The 18,341-nt window shown below is 65.0% G+C and overlaps 1 protein-coding gene across 1 annotated transcript; it reads right to left on the bottom strand.

The window, feature by feature from the left end:
• Positions 1-4,675: 4,675 nt before the first annotated feature.
• Positions 4,676-17,219, bottom strand: TMED8 (transmembrane p24 trafficking protein family member 8). Its single transcript, XM_044273478.1, has 6 exons — positions 17,069-17,219; positions 10,779-10,878; positions 10,031-10,709; positions 9,599-9,740; positions 9,225-9,521; positions 4,676-5,162 (listed from the first exon to the last, which is right to left on the bottom strand). The coding sequence occupies exons 1-6, from the start codon at positions 17,139-17,141 to the stop codon at positions 4,945-4,947; spliced, it is 1,509 nt and encodes a 502-aa protein (XP_044129413.1). The 5' UTR covers positions 17,142-17,219; the 3' UTR covers positions 4,676-4,944.
• Positions 17,220-18,341: the final 1,122 nt, after the last annotated feature.

The following is an 18,341-nucleotide window of genomic DNA, read 5'->3' as shown; positions in this document are numbered from 1 at the left end:
CTGACGGAGGCTCCGCCCACAGCGGAAAAGAGGAGGGCGCACGGCATAGACCCCGCCCTACTGATGGCACCGCTGATCTGGGTAGTGAAGGCACTGCTGATATCTAGAGATTGGCTAGCGATGGCACCGCTGATCTCTAGTGAGTGGGTAGCGAGGGCACCGCTGATCGATCTCCAGTGAGTGGGTAGTGATGGCACCGCTGATCTCTAGTGAGTGGATAGCGATGGCACCGCTGATCTCTAGTGAGTGGGTAGTGATGGCACCGCTGATCTCTAGCGAGTGGGTAGAGATGGCACCGCTGATCTCTAGTGAGTGGGTAGTGATGGCACCGCTGATCTCTAGTGAGTGGGTAGTGATGGCACCGCTGACTTCTAGTGAGTGGATAAAGATGGCACCGCTGATATCCAGAGATTGGCTAGCGATGGCACCGCTGATCTCTAGTGAGTGGGTAGTGATGGCACCGCTGATCTCTAGTGAGTGGATAGTGATGGCACCGCTGATCTCTAGTGAGTGGATAGAGATGGCACCGCGGATATCTAGTGAGTGGTTAGCGATGGCACCGCTGATCTCTAGTGAGTGGGTAGTGATGGCACCGCTGAGCTCTAGTGAGTGGATAGCGATGGCACCGCTGATCTCTAGCGAGTGGGTAGAGATGGCACCGCTGACTTCTAGCGAGTGGATAAAGATGGCACCGCTGATCTCTAGTGAGTGGATAGAGATGGCACCGCAGATATCTAGTGAGTGGTTAGCGATGGCACCGCTGACTTCTAGCGAGTGGATAAAGATGGCACCGCTGATCTCTAGCGAGTGGGTAGTGATGGCACCGCTGATCTCTAGCGAGTGGTTAGAGATGGCACCGCTGACTTCTAGCGAGTGGATAAAGATGGCACCGCTGATCTCTAGTGAGTGGATAGTGATGGCACCGCTGATCTCTAGTGAGTGGATAGAGATGGCACCGCGGATATCTAGCGAGTGGTTAGCGATGGCACCGCTGATCTCTAGTGAGTGGGTAGAGATGGCACCGATGATATCTAGTGAGTGGGTAGTGATGGCACCGCTGATCGATCTCCAGTGAGTGGGTAGTGATGGTACCGCTGATCTCTAGTGAGTGGGTAGCAATGGCACCACTGATCTCTAGTGAGTGGCTAGAGATGGCACCGCTGATCTCTAGCGAGTGGCTAGAGATGGCACCGCTGATCTCTAGCGAGTGGCTAGCGATGGCACCGCTGATCTCTAGTGAGTGGGTAGTGATGGCACCGCTGATCTCTAGCGAGTGGGTAGAGATGGCACCGCTGACTTCTAGTGAGTGGATAAAGATGGCACCGCTGATATCCAGAGATTGGCTAGCGATGGCACCGCTGATCTCTAGTGAGTGGGTAGTGATGGCACCGCTGATCTCTAGTGAGTGGATAGCGATGGCACCGCTGATCTCTAGCGAGTGGGTAGATGGCACCGCTGACTTCTAGCGAGTGGATAAAGATGGCACCGCTGATCTCTAGTGAGTGGCTAGCGATGGCACCGCTGATCTCTAGTGAGTGGCTAGCGAGGGCACCGCTGATCTCTAGTGAGTGGATAGAGATGGCACCGCTGATCTCTAGCGAGTGGCTAGAGATGGCACCGCTGATCTCTAGCGAGTGGCTAGAGATGGCACCGCTGATCTCTAGCGAGTGGGTAGTGGTGGCACCGCTGATCTCTAGTGAGTGGCTAAAGATGGCACCGCTGATCTCTAGTGAGTGGATAGAGATGGCACCGCTGACTTCTAGCGAGTGGATAAAGATGGCACCGCTGATCTCTAGCGAGTGGGTAGTGATGGCACCGCTGATCTCTAGCGAGTGGTTAGAGATGGCACCGCTGACTTCTAGCGAGTGGATAAAGATGGCACCGCTGATCTCTAGTGAGTGGATAGTGATGGCACCGCTGATCTCTAGTGAGTGGATAGAGATGGCACCGCGGATATCTAGCGAGTGGTTAGCGATGGCACCGCTGATCTCTAGTGAGTGGGTAGAGATGGCACCGATGATATCTAGTGAGTGGGTAGTGATGGCACCGCTGATCGATCTCCAGTGAGTGGGTAGTGATGGTACCGCTGATCTCTAGTGAGTGGGTAGCAATGGCACCACTGATCTCTAGTGAGTGGCTAGAGATGGCACCGCTGATCTCTAGCGAGTGGCTAGAGATGGCACCGCTGATCTCTAGCGAGTGGCTAGCGATGGCACCGCTGATCTCTAGTGAGTGGGTAGTGATGGCACCGCTGATCTCTAGCGAGTGGGTAGAGATGGCACCGCTGACTTCTAGTGAGTGGATAAAGATGGCACCGCTGATATCCAGAGATTGGCTAGCGATGGCACCGCTGATCTCTAGTGAGTGGGTAGTGATGGCACCGCTGATCTCTAGTGAGTGGATAGCGATGGCACCGCTGATCTCTAGCGAGTGGGTAGATGGCACCGCTGACTTCTAGCGAGTGGATAAAGATGGCACCGCTGATCTCTAGTGAGTGGCTAGCGATGGCACCGCTGATCTCTAGTGAGTGGCTAGCGAGGGCACCGCTGATCTCTAGTGAGTGGATAGAGATGGCACCGCTGATCTCTAGCGAGTGGCTAGAGATGGCACCGCTGATCTCTAGCGAGTGGGTAGTGGTGGCACCGCTGATCTCTAGTGAGTGGCTAAAGATGGCACCGCTGATCTCTAGTGAGTGGATAGAGATGGCACCGCTGATCTCTAGTGAGTGGATAGAGATGGCACCGCTGATCTCTAGCGAGTGGCTAGAGATGGCACCGCTGATCTCTAGCGAGTGGCTAGAGATGGCACCGCTGATCTCTAGCGAGTGGCTAGAGATGGCACCGCTGATCTCTAGCGAGTGGCTAGAGATGGCACCGCTGATCTCTAGCGAGTGGCTAGAGATGGCACCGCTGATCTCTAGCGAGTGGGTAGTGGTGGCACCGCTGATCTCTAGTGAGTGGCTAAAGATGGCACCGCTGATCTCTAGTGAGTGGATAGAGATGGCACCGCTGATCTCTAGTGAGTGGATAGAGATGGCACCGCTGATCTCTAGCGAGTGGCTAGAGATGGCACCGCTGATCTCTAGCGAGTGGCTAGAGATGGCACCGCTGATCTCTAGCGAGTGGCTAGAGATGGCACCGCTGATCTCTAGTGAGTGGCTAGAGATGGCACCGCTGATCTCTAGCGAGTGGCTAGAGATGGCACCGCTGATCTCTAGCGAGTGGGTAGTGGTGGCACCGCTGATCTCTAGTGAGTGGCTAAAGATGGCACCGCTGATCTCTAGTGAGTGGATAGAGATGGCACCGCTGATCTCTAGTGAGTGGATAGAGATGGCACCGCTGATCTCTAGCGAGTGGCTAGAGATGGCACCGCTGATCTCTAGCGAGTGGCTAGAGATGGCACCGCTGATCTCTAGCGAGTGGCTAGAGATGGCACCGCTGATCTCTAGTGAGTGGCTAGAGATGGCACCGCTGATCTCTAGCGAGTGGCTAGAGATGGCACCGCTGATCTCTAGCGAGTGGGTAGTGGTGGCACCGCTGATCTCTAGTGAGTGGCTAAAGATGGCACCGCTGATCTCTAGTGAGTGGCTAAAGATGGCACCGCTGATCTCTAGTGAGTGGATAGAGATGGCACCGCTGATCTCTAGCGAGTGGCTAGAGATGGCACCGCTGATCTCTAGCGAGTGGCTAGAGATGGCACCGCTGATCTCTAGCGAGTGGCTAGAGATGGCACCGCTGATCTCTAGCAAGTGGGTAGTGGTGGCACCGCTGATCTCTAGTGAGTGGATAGAGATGGCACCGCTGATCTCTAGTGAGTGGATAGAGATGGCACCGCTGATCTCTAGTGAGTGGATAGAGATGGCACCGCTGATCTCTAGTGAGTGGGTAGTGATGGCACCGCTGATCTCTAGTGAGTGGGTAGTGATAGCACCGCTGATCTCTAGTGAGTGGCTAAAGATGGCACCGTTGATCTCTAGTGAGTGGATAGAAATGGCACCGCTGATCTCTAGTGAGTGGGTAGTGATGGCACCGCTGATCTCTAGTGAGTGGGTAGTGATAGCACCGCTGATCTCTAGTGAGTGGTTAAAGATGGCACCGCTGATCTCTAGTGAGTGGGTAGAGATGGCACCGCTGATCTCTAGTGAGTGGATAGAGATGGCACCGCTGATCTCTAGTGAGTGGATAGAGATGGCACCGCTGATCTCTAGTGAGTGGGTAGAGATGGCACCGCTGATCTCTAGTGAGTGGGTAGAGATGGCACCGCTGATCTCTAGTGAGTGGATAGAGGTGGCACCGCTGATCTCTAGTGAGTGGCTAAAGATGGCACCGCTGATCGATAGAGATGGCACCGCTGATCTCTAGTGAGTGGCTAAAGATGGCACCGCTGATCTCTAGTGAGTGGCTAAAGATGGCACCGCTGATCGATAGAGATGGCACCGCTGATCTCTAGTGAGTGGCTAAAGATGGCACCGCTGATCTCTAGCGAGTGGCTAGAGATGGCACCGCTGATCTCTAGTGAGTGGGTAGTGATGGCACCGCTGATCTCTAGTGAGTGGGTAGTTATGGCACCGCTGATCTCTAGTGAGTGGGTAGTGATGGCACCGCTGATCTCTAGTGAGTGGCTAAAGATGGCACCGCTGATCTCTAGCGAGTGGATAGAGATGGCACCGCTGATCTCTGCTTTTTATCACTTTATTTCTACTTTGATCACACTGTATCTTCTGCTGCTGAGCGGATTGTCCTCCGTTGTCTGCCGTACATTCTCGGACCCTCAGGTGACAGGGTTATTACCTGCTGGGGGTTGTTGTCCGTCTCGGGTGAGGGTCACATATTATTGTATACAGTGCACAGGGTGTGATGACATCATCTAGCGTGTGGGGCAGCACTATAATCACCGGCGGCGGACCGCGCTGCCATCTGCAGGACACGCCCCTGCGCCGCGGCCTCAGCTGCTGTAATAGACATGGAAGTACAGAGTCTTGTTCCGCAGCAGCGAGTAGGAATTGTCCAGTTTGAGGAGATACACCCCCTCCCCCGGGTACTCATGGCTGCCTGCCTGCACCTCCCGATGACTGTCCCGCCGGAACACCTGCATGATTTCACCATATCGACTGCGCAGGCGGTAAACCGAGCCCCGCTCCACGTCCCCCTCCCGGCTGTGCCCTGCAAGACAAAACAGAGCAAGCAGGAGTCAAAAAGAAGGCTCTGGGGGCCCCATGTGAGGGACCGCTCTGCCCGATCCCCCGGTCGGGGAGAGATGCTCTGACTGAGGCCGGGCGTACCTGGGGAGGATGGGGGGGGGCAGCTTCTCTGACCGAGGCCGGGCGTACCTGGTGGGGGGGGGGGGCAGCTGCTCTGACCGAGGCCGGGCGTACCTGGGGGGGATGGGGGGGGGGCAGCTGCTCTGACCGAGGCCGGGCGTGCCTGGGGGGGGGGGGGCAGCTGCTCTGACCAAGGCCGGGCGTACCTGGGGGGGGGGCAGCTGCTCTGACCGAGGCCGGGCGTACCTGGGGGGGGGGGGGGGGGGGAGCTGCTCTGACCGAGGCTGGGCGTACCTGGGGGAGAGGGGGGAGCTGCTCTGACCGAGGCCGGGCGTACCTGGGGGGGGGGGGGGGCTCTGACCGAGGTCGGGCGTACCTGGGGGGGGGGGGGGCTCTGACCTAGGCCGGGCGTACCTGGGTGGGGGGCAGCTGCTCTGACCGAGGCAGGGCGTACCTGGGGGGGAGGGGGGAGCTGCTCTGACCGAGGCCGGGCGTACCTGGTGGGGGGGGAGCTGCTCTGACCGAGGTCGGGCATACCTGGGGGGGGGGGGGGCTCTGACCTAGGCCAGGCGTACCTGGGTGGGGGGCAGCTGCTCTGACCGAGGCAGGGCGTACCTGGGGGGGAGGGGGGAGCTGCTCTGACCGAGGCCGGGCGTACCTGGTGGGGGGGGAGCTGCTCTGACCGAGGTCGGGCATACCTGGGGGGGGGGGGGCTCTGACCTAGGCCAGGCGTACCTGGGTGGGGGGCAGCTGCTCTGACCGAGGCAGGGCGTACCTGGGGGGGAGGGGGGAGCTGCTCTGACCGAGGCCGGGCGTACCTGGTGGGGGGGAGCTGCTCTGACCGAGGCCGGGGCGTACCTGGGGGGGGGGGGGGGCAGCTGCTCTGACCGAGGCCGGGCGTACCTGGGGGGGGGGGGGGCAGCTGCTCTGACCAAGGCCGGGCGTACCTGGTGGGGGGGAGCTGCTCTGACCGAGGCCGGGCGTACCTGGGGGGGGGGGGCAGCTGCTCTGACCGAGGCCGGGCGTACCTGGGGGAGTCGGGGAGAGATGCTCTGACTGAGGCCGGGCATACCTGGAGGCAGCTGCTCTGCCCGGCCCCCCCCTTCCCCCACCAGGTACGCCTGGCCTCGGGCAGAGCAGCTCCCCCCCCCCCACCAGGTACACCCGGCCTCGGGCAGAGCAGCTCCCCCCCCCCCCACCAGGTACACCCGGCCTCGGGCAGAGCAGCTCCCCCCCACCAGGTACGCCCCGGCCTCGGGCAGAGCAGCTCCCCCCCACCAGGTACGCCCGGCCTCGGGCAGAGCAGCCCTCCCCCTTCCTCCAGGTACACCCGGCCTCGGGCAGAGCAGCTCCCCCCCACCAGGTACGTCCGGCCTCGGGCAGAGCAGCTCCCCCCCCCCACCAGGTACACCCGGCCTCGGGCAGAGCAGCTCCCCCCCCCCCACCAGGTACGCCCGGCCTCGGGCAGAGCAGCTCCCCCCCACCAGGTACGCCCGGCCTCGGGCAGAGCAGCTCCCCCCACCAGGTACGCCCGGCCTCGGGCAGAGCAGCCCCCCCCCTTCCTCCAGGTACACCCGGCCTCGGGCAGAGCAGCTCCCCCCCACCAGGTACGTCCGGCCTCGGGCAGAGCAGCTCCCCCCCCCCCACCAGGTACACCCGGCCTCGGGCAGAGCAGCTCCCCCCCCCCCCCCACCAGGTACGCCCGGCCTCGGGCAGAGCAGCTCCCCCCCACCAGGTACGCCCGGCCTCGGGCAGAGCAGCTCCCCCCCACCAGGTACGCCCGGCCTCGGGCAGAGCAGCCCCCCCCCTTCCTCCAGGTACACCCGGCCTCGGGCAGAGCAGCTCCCCCCCACCAGGTACACCCGGCCTCGGGCAGAGTAGCTCCCCCTTCCCCACCAGGTACACCCGGCCTCGGGCAGAGCAGCTCCCCTCCCACCAGGTACGCCCTGCCTCGGGCAGAGCAGCTCCCCCCACCAGGTACGCCCGGCCTCGGGCAGAGCAGCCCCCCCCCCCTTCCTCCAGGTACACCCGGCCTCGGGCAGAGCAGCTCCCCCCCACCAGGTACACCCGGCCTCGGGCAGAGCAGCTCCCCCCCCCCCCCCCACCAGGTACGCCCGGCCTCGGGCAGAGCAGCTCCCCCCCACCAGGTACGCCCGGCCTCGGGCAGAGCAGCTCCCCCCCACCAGGTACGCCCGGCCTCGGGCAGAGCAGCCCTCCCCCTTCCTCCAGGTACACCCGGCCTCGGGCAGAGCAGCTCCCCCCCACCAGGTACGTCCGGCCTCGGGCAGAGCAGCTCCCCCCCCCCCACCAGGTACACCCGGCCTCGGGCAGAGCAGCTCCCCCCCCCCCACCAGGTACGCCCGGCCTCGGGCAGAGCAGCTCCCCCCCACCAGGTACGCCCGGCCTCGGGCAGAGCAGCTCCCCCCCCACCAGGTACGCCCGGCCTCGGGCAGAGCAGCCCCCCCCCTTCCTCCAGGTACACCCGGCCTCGGGCAGAGCAGCTCCCCCCACCAGGTACGTCCGGCCTCGGGCAGAGCAGCTCCCCCCCCCCCACCAGGTACACCCGGCCTCGGGCAGAGCAGCTCCCCCCCCCCCCCACCAGGTACGCCCGGCCTCGGGCAGAGCAGCTCCCCCCCACCAGGTACGCCCGGCCTCGGGCAGAGCAGCTCCCCCCCACCAGGTACGCCCGGCCTCGGGCAGAGCAGCCCCCCCCCTTCCTCCAGGTACACCCGGCCTCGGGCAGAGCAGCTCCCCCCCACCAGGTACGCCCGGCCTCGGGCAGAGCAGCCCCCCCCCTTCCTCCAGGTACACCCGGCCTCGGGCAGAGTAGCTCCCCCTTCCCCACCAGGTACACCCGGCCTCGGGCAGAGCAGCTCCCCTCCCACCAGGTACGCCCTGCCTCGGGCAGAGCAGCTCCCCCCCACCAGGTACGCCCGGCCTCGGGCAGAGCAGCCCCCCCCCTTCCTCCAGGTACACCCGGCCTCGGGCAGAGCAGCTCCCCCCCACCAGGTACACCCGGCCTCGGGCAGAGCAGCTCCCCCCCCCCCCACCAGGTACGCCCGGCCTCGGGCAGAGCAGCTCCCCCCCACCAGGTACGCCCGGCCTCGGGCAGAGCAGCTCCCCCCCACCAGGTACGCCCGGCCTCGGGCAGAGCAGCCCCCCCCCTTCCTCCAGGTACACCCGGCCTCGGGCAGAGCAGCTCCCCCCCACCAGGTACACCCGGCCTCGGGCAGAGCAGCCCCCCCCCCACCAGGTACGCCCGGCCTCGGGCAGAGCAGCTCCCCCCACCAGGTACGCCCGGCCTCGGGCAGAGCAGCCCCCCCCCCTTCCTCCAGGTACACCCGGCCTCGGGCAGAGCAGCTCCCCCCACCAGGTACACCCGGCCTCGGGCAGAGCAGCCCCCCCCCCACCAGGTACGCCCGGCCTCGGGCAGAGCAGCTCCCCCCACCAGGTACGCCCGGCCTCGGGCAGAGCAGCCCCCCCCCTTCCTCCAGGTACACCCGGCCTCGGGCAGAGCAGCTCCCCCCCACCAGGTACACCCGGCCTCGGGCAGAGCAGCTCCCCCTTCCTCCAGGTACACCCGGCCTCGGGCAGAGCAGCCCCCCCCCACCAGGTACGCCCGGCCTCGGGCAGAGCAGCTCCCCCCACCAGGTACGCCCGGCCTCGGGCAGAGCAGCCCCCCCCCTTCCTCCAGGTACACCCGGCCTCGGGCAGAGCAGCTCCCCCCCACCAGGTACACCCGGCCTCGGGCAGAGCAGCCCCCCCCCCACCAGGTACGCCCGGCCTCGGGCAGAGCAGCTCCCCCCCCACTAGGTACACTCGGGCAGAGCAGATAGGTTAGGACAGGTGCACCCTCCCCCAATAATCTTCCTCTGTCTATAAATCTGAGGGCGCGGTTACAAGGCAATAGATGCCCATGTGGGGGGTGAGGGGCACGTGAACAGGGAGGGCTCTGGACACTCACAGGGGCTCTCGGCCTCTTCCTCCTCCTCCTCGTCGCTGGACTCGCTGACCTGAAGAGTCACGGCTGTGCTGGTGACCGGAGTCCAGTCAAAGTAGATCCCAAAACCAATGTCGTAGTCTTCCGTGGCGAACTCCCAGCAGAGTCGCTTTCCATCCGGGTGAGTTGGGACGCGGACGGTCAGCACCTCGCCCCTCCGTATGGTCAGCAGGCCATGCTTCTCACTCGCCATCCGGTGCTTGAACTCACGCAGGTTGGCGCTAGTCCACGTGGTGGCCGGTCGTAGTGGAGGTGGAGGCCCTGGAGAAGAGGGGACAGAGACTGACATGTCCGTGGCACCTGGTGGCTCCAGCCACACCCCCCATCGCCCCACTCACCTTTACTGTCGGTCATGGTGGGCTCCTCCAGGCTGGGGTCGGCCTTCACAATGTCCATGGTGCCATTCTGCTCGGACTGGATCATGAGGATGTCGGGAGGCGGAGGATCTGCTGGTCCAAGGGACAGAAGCGCCTCCAGCTCCTGCAACACATCATGGGGAGTGAGCGGACGGTGACCAAGCCCCGACCCCACCGGCTACAGCCCCGCCTCCCGCTGGGACATCACTGACTACGCACCCAGCACTTCCTGATCCCAGTGGTGTCACTGCGCCCCCACTTCTTGTGCAGTCCTGGCTGGCCCCAGCCCCAATGATACGCCCGCCTGGTTCTTACTGGCTTCTGGGGACCTCCTCACTGCTTGCCCCAGGGTGCCACGAGCAGTCACCATGGAGATGCATCTGTGCCACGCTCTCATCCAGCAGATTCACTCACCTTGTCCAGGGCAGTTTTTGTGGTTTCAGGTGGTTTGCTCAGGGTCATTTTGGTTGTTTTAACAGATGTGTTGCCTGCTGTGGTTTCAGTGGTATCTGTGGCAGCATTGACTGCAGTGGTTTTGGTGGCAGCACTGACTGCTGTGGTCTTAGTGGCATCGGTGGCAGCACTGCCTACTGTGGTTTTAGTGGCATCAGTGGCAGCACTGCCTCCTGTGGTCTTAGTGGCATCAGTGACAGCACTGACTGCTGTGGTTTTGGTGGCATCAGTGGCAGCACTGCCTCCTGTGGTCTTAGTGGCAAGACTGACTGCAGTGGTTTTGGTGGCATCGGTGGCAGCACTGCCTCCTGTGGTCTTAGTGGCATTGGTGGCAGCACTGACTGCAGTGGTTTTGGCGGCATCAGTGGCAGCACTGACTGCTGTGGTTTTGGTGGCATCAGTGGCAGCACTGCCTTCTGTGGTTTTAGTGGCAGCACTGACTGCAGTGGTTTTGGTGGCATCATTGGCAGCACTGCCTCCTGTGGTCTTAGTGGCATCAGTGGCAGCACTGACTGCAGTGGTTTTGGTGGCATCGGTGGCAGCACTGCCTGCTGTGGTCTGGCCAGCATCACCAGTGGCCGCTCCCAGGTCATCTTTGAAGGGCGGTGTACCTCCGGCCTCCTCTTCCGTCCTCGATGACCTGGAATACACGAGGAGGTTTGAGCGCTACACTCTGAAGAGCAGTGCGACTGCGGGGAGGGGCACTTACCTCTCTGCGGGGGTAGATTCTAGGTGGGTGGATCGCTGCGGGTGGAACGCTGACTCCCCGGACTTGCTCTCATGCTCAGTCTTAACAGAGGCTCCATCACCTGCAGAAAGAAGGTCTGAATGTGGTTACGTGTCCCTCAGGCTGTGACCGCTCATCGCTCGGCTCCACCCACCGCCGATCCCTAACCAAGGAATTAACCCATAGATTGAAGATACAAAGCCTCAATAACATCCCTCAGCTCCAGCCGCCCCCTTCTCCTGGCGCTCTCCCTCCTGTGCTGCCACCCCCTTCTCCAGGCGCTCTCCCTCCTGTGCTGCCACCCCCTTCTCCTGGCGCTCTCCCTCCTGTGCTGCCACCCCCTTCTCCTGGCGCTCTCCCTCCTGTGCTGCCGCCCCCTTCTCCTGGCGCTCTCCCTCCTGTGCTGCCACCCCCTTCTCCAGGCGCTCTCCCTCCTGTGCTGCCACCCCCTTCTCCTGGCGCTCTCCCTCCTGTGCTGCCACCCCCTTCTCCTGGCGCTCTCCCTCCTGTGCTGCCACCCCCTTCTCCTGGCGCTCTCCCTCCTGTGCTGCCGCCCCCTTCTCCTGGCGCTCTCCCTCCTGTGCTGCCGCCCCCTTCTCCTGGCGCTCTCCCTCCTGTGCTGCCGCCCCCTTCTCCTGGCGCTCTCCCTCCTGTGCTGCCGCCCCCTTCTCCTGGCGCTCTCCCTCCTGTGATGCCACCCCCTTCTCCTGGCGCTCTCCCTCCTGTGCTGCCGCCCCCTTCTCCTGGCGCTCTCCCTCCTGTGCTGCCGCCCCCTTCTCCTGGCGCTCTCCCTCCTGTGCTGCCGCCCCCTTCTCCTGGCGCTCTCCCTCCTGTGCTGCCGCCCCCTTCTCCTGGTGCTCTCCCTCCTGTGCTGCCGCCCCCATTTCCTGGCGCTCTCCTCCTGTGCTGCCGCCCCCACTTTCTGGCGCTCTCCTCCTGTGCTGCCGCCCCCACTTTCTGGCGCTCTCCTCCTGTGCTGTCGCCCCCATCTCCTGGCGCTCTCCCTCCTGTGCTGCCGCCCCCGTTTCCTGGCGCTCTCCCTCCTGTGCTGCCGCCCCCGTTTCCTGGCGCTCTCCCTCCTCTCCAGTCACTCACAAATTGCAGTTCTCAATATTCAATTACACATTGAACAGCTGTGGAGTAACTCAGAGAGCTGGGGCCCCATGGGGCCACACTACACATGATGTAAGTCTTGCACACGGTACTTTTGTTCCTATAAATAAGGAGCTTTGTTCTGGGGGTGGGAGCGATACTGAGCTGCCACCTGTACATACGCCAGGGAGGATGAGAGTTATACTCCCATTCCTAATTACCTGCATTCAGGTGAAGGAGTGACTGCAGACGCTGTTCATTTTGGGACTTTTTACTGCATAAATTATATTCTGTTCCACAGTCATCAAGAGGAAGCGCCAGATCTACGTGTGGGGGGGGGGGGGGGGTCCAGAGCGGCGGTGATAAACGCCCCCTATGTGTCTGCACAGGACGGAGCGGGGCACCCTGCGGGGGGGGGGGTCCAGAGCGGCGGTGATAAACGCCCCCGATGTGTCTGCACAGGACGGAGCGGGGCACCCTGCGGGGGGGGGGTCCAGAGCAGCGGTGATAAACGCCCCCTATGTGTCTGCACAGGACGGAGCGGCGCACCCTGCGGGGGGGGGGGGGTCCAGAGCGGCGGTGATAAACGCCCCCTATGTGTCTGCACAGGACGGAGCGGCGCACCCTGCGGGGGGGGGGGCAGAGCGGCGGTGATAAACGCCCCCTATGTGTCTGCACAGGACGGAGCGGCGCACCCTGCGGGGGGGGGGGCAGAGCGGCGGTGATAAACGCCCCCTATGTGTCTGCACAGGACGGAGCGGCGCACCCTGCGGGGGGGGGTCCAGAGCAGCGGTGATAAACGCCCCCTATGTGTCTGCACAGGACGGAGCGGCGCACCCTGCGGGGGGGGGGGCAGAGCGGCGGTGATAAACGCCCCCTATGTGTCTGCACAGGACGGAGCGGCGCAGCCTGCGGGGGGGGGGGTCCAGAGCGGCGGTGATAAACGCCCCCTATGTGTCTGCACAGGACGGAGCGGCGCACCCTGCGGGGGGGGGATGGAGCGGTGGTGATAAACGCCCCCTATGTGTCTGCACAGGACGGAGCGGGGCACCCTGCGGGGGGGGGGGGGTCCAGAGCGGCGGTGATAAACGCCCCCTATGTGTCTGCACAGGACGGAGCGGGGCACCCTGCGGGGGGGGGGGATGGAGCGGTGGTGATAAACGCCCCCTATGTGTCTGCACAGGACGGAGCGGGGCACCCTGCGGGGGGGGGGGTCCAGAGCGGCGGTGATAAACGCCCCCTATGTGTCTGCACAGGACGGAGCGGCGCACCCTGCGGGGGGGGGGCAGAGCGGCGGTGATAAACGCCCCCTATGTGTCTGCACAGGACGGAGCGGCGCACCCTGCGGGGGGGGGGCAGAGCGGCGGTGATAAACGCCCCCTATGTGTCTGCACAGGACGGAGCGGCGCACCCTGCGGGGGGGGTCCAGAGCGGCGGTGATAAACGCCCCCTATGTGTCTGCACAGGACGGAGCGGGGCACCCTGCGGGGGGGGGGGGTCCAGAGCGGCGGTGATAAACGCCCCCTATGTGTCTGCACAGGACGGAGCGGGGCACCCTGCGGGGGAAGGGGTCCAGAGCGGCGGTGATAAACGCCCCCTATGTGTCTGCACAGGACGGAGCGGCGCAGCCTGCGGGGGGGGGGTCCAGAGCGGCGGTGATAAACGCCCCCTATGTGTCTGCACAGGACGGAGCGGCGCACCCTGCGGGGGGGGGGGGGGGCAGAGCGGCGGTGATAAACGCCCCCTATGTGTCTGCACAGGACGGAGCGGCGCACCCTGCGCGGGGGGGGGGGGGGCAGAGCGGCGGTGATAAACACCCCCTATGTGTCTGCACAGGACGGAGCGGCGCAGCCTGCGCGGGGGGGGGGGGGGGGATGGAGCGGTGGTGATAAACACCCCCTATGTGTCTGCACAGGACGGAGCGGCGCACCCTGCGGGGGGGGGGGCAGAGCGGCGGTGATAAACGCCCCCTATGTGTCTGCACAGGACGGAGCGGCGCACCCTGCGCGGGGGGGGGGGGGGAGGATGGAGCGGTGGTGATAAACACCCCCTATGTGTCTGCACAGGACGGAGCGGCGCAGCCTGCGGGGGGGGGGGGATGTCTCAGACGATCAGGATTTGAATAACTTTGAATAACAGATGGAAAACTGAGCAACAACCGCACAGACCTGGGGGGCTGCACCCGACAACAGGACCACCCACACTGCTATATACTCCCCCTTACACAACTCAGCACTATGGGGCGCACTCTGTGGGGTCGCCTCCCCAGGCCGCTCTGTGGGGTCGCCTCCCCGGGCCGCTCTGTGGGGCCGCCTCCCCGGGCCGCTCTGTGGGGTCGCCTCCCCGGGCCGCTCTGTGGGGTCTTCTCCCCGGGCCGCTCTGTGGGGTCGCCTCCCCGGGCCGCTCTGTGGGGCCGCCTCCCCGGGCCGCTCTGTGGGGTCGCCTCCCCGGGCACTCTATAGTTATAGGGTCACCTCCCGGGCGCTCTGTGGGGTCACCTCCCCGGGCACTCTATAGTTATAGGGTCACCTCCCGGGCGCTCTGTGGGGTCGCCTCCCCGGGCCGCTCTGTGGGGTCTCCTCCCCGGGCCGCTCTGTGGGGTCTCCTCCCCGGGCCGCTCTGTGGGGTCTCCTCCCCGGGCCGCTCTGTGGGGTCTCCTCCCCGGGCCGCTCTGTGGGGTCTCCTCCCCGGGCCGCTCTGTGGGGTCTCCTCCCCGGGCCGCTCTGTGGGGTCTCCTCCCCGGGCCGCTCTGTGGGGTCTCCTCCCCGGGCCGCTCTGTGGGGTCTCCTCCCCGGGCCGCTCTGTGGGGTCACCTCCCGGCCGCTCTGTTGGGTCTCCTCCCCGGGCCGCTCTGTGAGGTCTCCTCCCCGGGCCGCTCTGTGGGGTCGCCTCCCCGGGCCGCTCTGTGGGGTCACCTCCCGGGCGCTCTGTGGCTATGGGGTCGCCTCCCCGGGCTATCTGTGGGGTCACCTCCAGGGCGCTCTGTGGGGTCGCCTCCTCGGGCCGCTCTGTGGGGTCACCTCCCGGGCGCTCTGTGGGATCTCCTCCCTGGCAGCTCTGTGGGGTCACCTCCCCGGGCACTCTATAGTTATAGGGTCACCTCCCGGGCGCTCTGTTGGGTCTCCTCCCCGGGCACTCTATAGTTATAGGGTCACCTCCCGGGCGCTCTGTGGGGTCTCCTCCCCGGGCACTCTATAGTTATAGGGTCACCTCCCGGGCGCTCTGTGGGGTCTCCTCCCCGGGCCGCTCTGTGGGGTCTCCTCCCCGGGCCGCTCTGTGGGGTCTCCTCCCCGGGCCGCTCTGTGGGGTCTCCTCCCCGGGCCGCTCTGTGGGGTCTCCTCCCCGGGCCGCTCTGTGGGGTCTCCTCCCCGGGCCGCTCTGTGGGGTCTCCTCCCCGGGCCGCTCTGTGGGGTCTCCTCCCCGGGCCGCTCTGTGGGGTCACCTCCCGGCCGCTCTGTTGGGTCTCCTCCCCGGGCCGCTCTGTGAGGTCTCCTCCCCGGGCCGCTCTGTGGGGTCGCCTCCCCGGGCCGCTCTGTGGGGTCACCTCCCGGGCGCTCTGTGGCTATGGGGTCGCCTCCCCGGGCTATCTGTGGGGTCACCTCCAGGGCGCTCTGTGGGGTCGCCTCCTCGGGCCGCTCTGTGGGGTCACCTCCCGGGCGCTCTGTGGGATCTCCTCCCTGGCAGCTCTGTGGGGTCACCTCCCCGGGCACTCTATAGTTATAGGGTCACCTCCCGGGCGCTCTGTTGGGTCTCCTCCCCGGGCACTCTATAGTTATAGGGTCACCTCCCGGGCGCTCTGTGGGGTCTCCTCCCCGGGCACTCTATAGTTATAGGGTCACCTCCCGGGCGCTCTGTGGGGTCTCCTCCCCGGGCGCTCTGTGGGGTCTCCTCCCCGGGCCGCTCTGTGGGGTCTCCTCCCCGGGCCGCTCTGTGGGGTCTCCTCCCCGGGCCGCTCTGTGGGGTCTCCTCCCCGGGCCGCTCTGTGGGGTCTCCTCCCCGGGCCGCTCTGTGGGGTCTCCTCCCCGGGCCGCTCTGTGGGGTCTCCTCCCCGGGCCGCTCTGTGGGGTCTCCTCCCCGGGCCGCTCTGTGGGGTCACCTCCCGGCCGCTCTGTTGGGTCTCCTCCCCGGGCCGCTCTGTGAGGTCTCCTCCCCGGGCCGCTCTGTGGGGTCGCCTCCCCGGGCCGCTCTGTGGGGTCACCTCCCGGGCGCTCTGTGGCTATGGGGTCGCCTCCCCGGGCTATCTGTGGGGTCACCTCCAGGGCGCTCTGTGGGGTCGCCTCCTCGGGCCGCTCTGTGGGGTCACCTCCCGGGCGCTCTGTGGGATCTCCTCCCTGGCAGCTCTGTGGGGTCACCTCCCCGGGCACTCTATAGTTATAGGGTCACCTCCCGGGCGCTCTGTTGGGTCTCCTCCCCGGGCACTCTATAGTTATAGGGTCACCTCCCGGGCGCTCTGTGGGGTCTCCTCCCCGGGCACTCTATAGTTATAGGGTCACCTCCCGGGCGCTCTGTGGGGTCTCCTCCCCGGGCCGCTCTGTGGGGTCTCCTCCCCGGGGCTCTCTGTGGGGTCTCCTCCCCGGGCCGCTCTGTGGGGTCTCCTCCCCGGGCCGCTCTGTGGGGTCTCCTCCCGGGGCTCTCTGTGGGGTCTCCTCCCCGGGGCTCTCTGTGGGGTCTCCTCCCCGGGGCTCTCTGTGGGGTCTCCTCCCCGGGCCGCTCTGTGGGGTCTCCTCCCCGGGCCGCTCTGTGGGGTCTCCTCCCCGGGCCGCTCTGTGGGGTCTCCTCCCCGGGCCGCTCTGTGGGGTCTCCTCCCCGGGCCGCTCTGTGGGGTCTCCTCCCGGGCCGCTCTGTGGGGTCTCCTCCCCGGGCCGCTCTGTGGGGTCTCCTCCCCGGGCCGCTCTGTGGGGTCTCCTCCCCGGGCCGCTCTGTGGGGTCTCCTCCCCGGGCCGCTCTGTGGGGTCTCCTCCCCGGGGCTCTCTGTGGGGTCTCCTCCCCGGGGCGCTCTGTGGGGTCTCCTCCCCGGGGCGCTCTGTGGGGTCACCTCCCGGGCGCTCTGTGGGGTCTCCTCCCCGGCAGCTCTGTGGGGTCGCCTCCCCGGGCCGCTCTGTGGGGTCTCCTCCCCGGCAGCTCTGTGGGGTCGCCTCCCCGGCCGCCCGGCGGGCACGCAGGTGTACGGGTAAGCTCACCTGGCCGGGTGTCCGCGCTGTCCGCCGCCGGGAGCCCCCCGGACACGGTCGCAGCATCCTGCGCCACAGCCATCAGCCGCTTCCTCTGGTTCGGATACGATCGGGGAATCTCCGGAGAGGGGCGGGCCAGCCCGGCATAGGGAAACACGGCAGCCAATCAGAGCCCTGTGAGTGTATGGGGCGGGGCTTGAAGACCCGTAGCGGCTGCGTACGGAAATTGCCGATGGAACCCGATTGTAGCTGAGACCCGAGCTCCCTGGTTTCGGATCTGACCGGAAGTACTGAGCGGTTGTCATGGAGATCCCCAGACTCGGAAGTTGCGGTTACTATGGACGCCTCAGGTCGCAGAGGAGATGGAACCGGAGGAGCCGAGCTGTTTACGGTGGAGCTGCCGGGACGTCGGGGGCTGGATCCGGCGGAAAGGATTCCCGCAGTATGAGGTAACCGGAGCTGCGCCCCATTCCTGCCAGGCTCCGCTGCGGGCCGCGGTAACGCTGTGTCCGGTCCCTTTACAGGCCTGCTTCACCGAGAACGGCATCAGCGGGCGGAGGCTGATCCACGTCACCGGCAGCGCCCTGCCCCAGCTCGGGGTGACGGACTTCGAGGACATGAAGGTGAGGACTGATCCTCCACAGGCGACGGTGGGGGTTATAGTGCGTGCCCAGGGGAGGATGGGGGTTATAGTGCATGCTCAGGGGAGGATGGTGGTTATAGTGCGTGCCCAGGTCAGCTGGGGAGGATGGGGGGTATAGTGCATGCTCAGGGGAGGATGGGGGTTATAGTGCGTGCCCAGGTCAACTGGGGAGGATGGGGGTTATAGTGCATGCTCAGGGAAGGATGGGGGTTATAGTGCATGCTCAGGGAAGGATGGGGGTTATAGTGCATGCCTAGGTCCTCAGGGGAGGATGGGGGTTATAGTGCATGCCCAGGTCCTCAGAGGAGGGTGGTGGTTATAGTGCATGCCCAGGTCCTCAGGGGAGGATGGGGGTTATAGTGCATGCCCAGGTTCTCGTGGGATGATGGAGGTTATAGTGCATGCCCAGGTCCTCAGAGGAGGATGGTGGTTATAGTGCATGCCCAGGTCCTCAGAGGAGGATGGTGGTTATAGTGCATGCCCAGGTCCTCAGAGGAGGATGGTGGTTATAGTGCATGCCCAGGTCCTCAGAGGAGGATGGTGGTTATAGTGCATGCCCAGGTCCTCAGAGGAGGATGGTGGTTATAGTGCGTGCCCAGGTCCTCAGAGGATGATGGTGGTTATAGTGCGTGCCCAGGT

The sequence above is a fragment of the Bufo gargarizans genome, unplaced genomic scaffold, assembly GCF_014858855.1.
Source record: "Bufo gargarizans isolate SCDJY-AF-19 unplaced genomic scaffold, ASM1485885v1 fragScaff_scaffold_692_pilon, whole genome shotgun sequence".
Classification (NCBI taxonomy): Eukaryota; Metazoa; Chordata; class Amphibia; order Anura; family Bufonidae; genus Bufo; species Bufo gargarizans.
The sequence above is the reverse complement of the archived record's forward strand: the minus strand, read 5'-3'. Positions and strand labels throughout refer to the sequence as shown.

Coding starts and splice junctions, on each gene's coding strand:
- TMED8 (XM_044273478.1), bottom strand. CDS start 17,141: ATGGCTGTGGCGCAGGATGCTGCGACCGTGTCCGGGGGGCTCCCGGCG. Junction 10,879..17,068: donor CAGCGCGGACACCCGGCCAG/GTGAGCTTACCC, acceptor TTCTTTCTGCAG/GTGATGGAGCCTCTGTTAAG. Junction 9,741..10,030: donor CAAAAACTGCCCTGGACAAG/GTGAGTGAATCT, acceptor GATGTGTTGCAG/GAGCTGGAGGCGCTTCTGTC.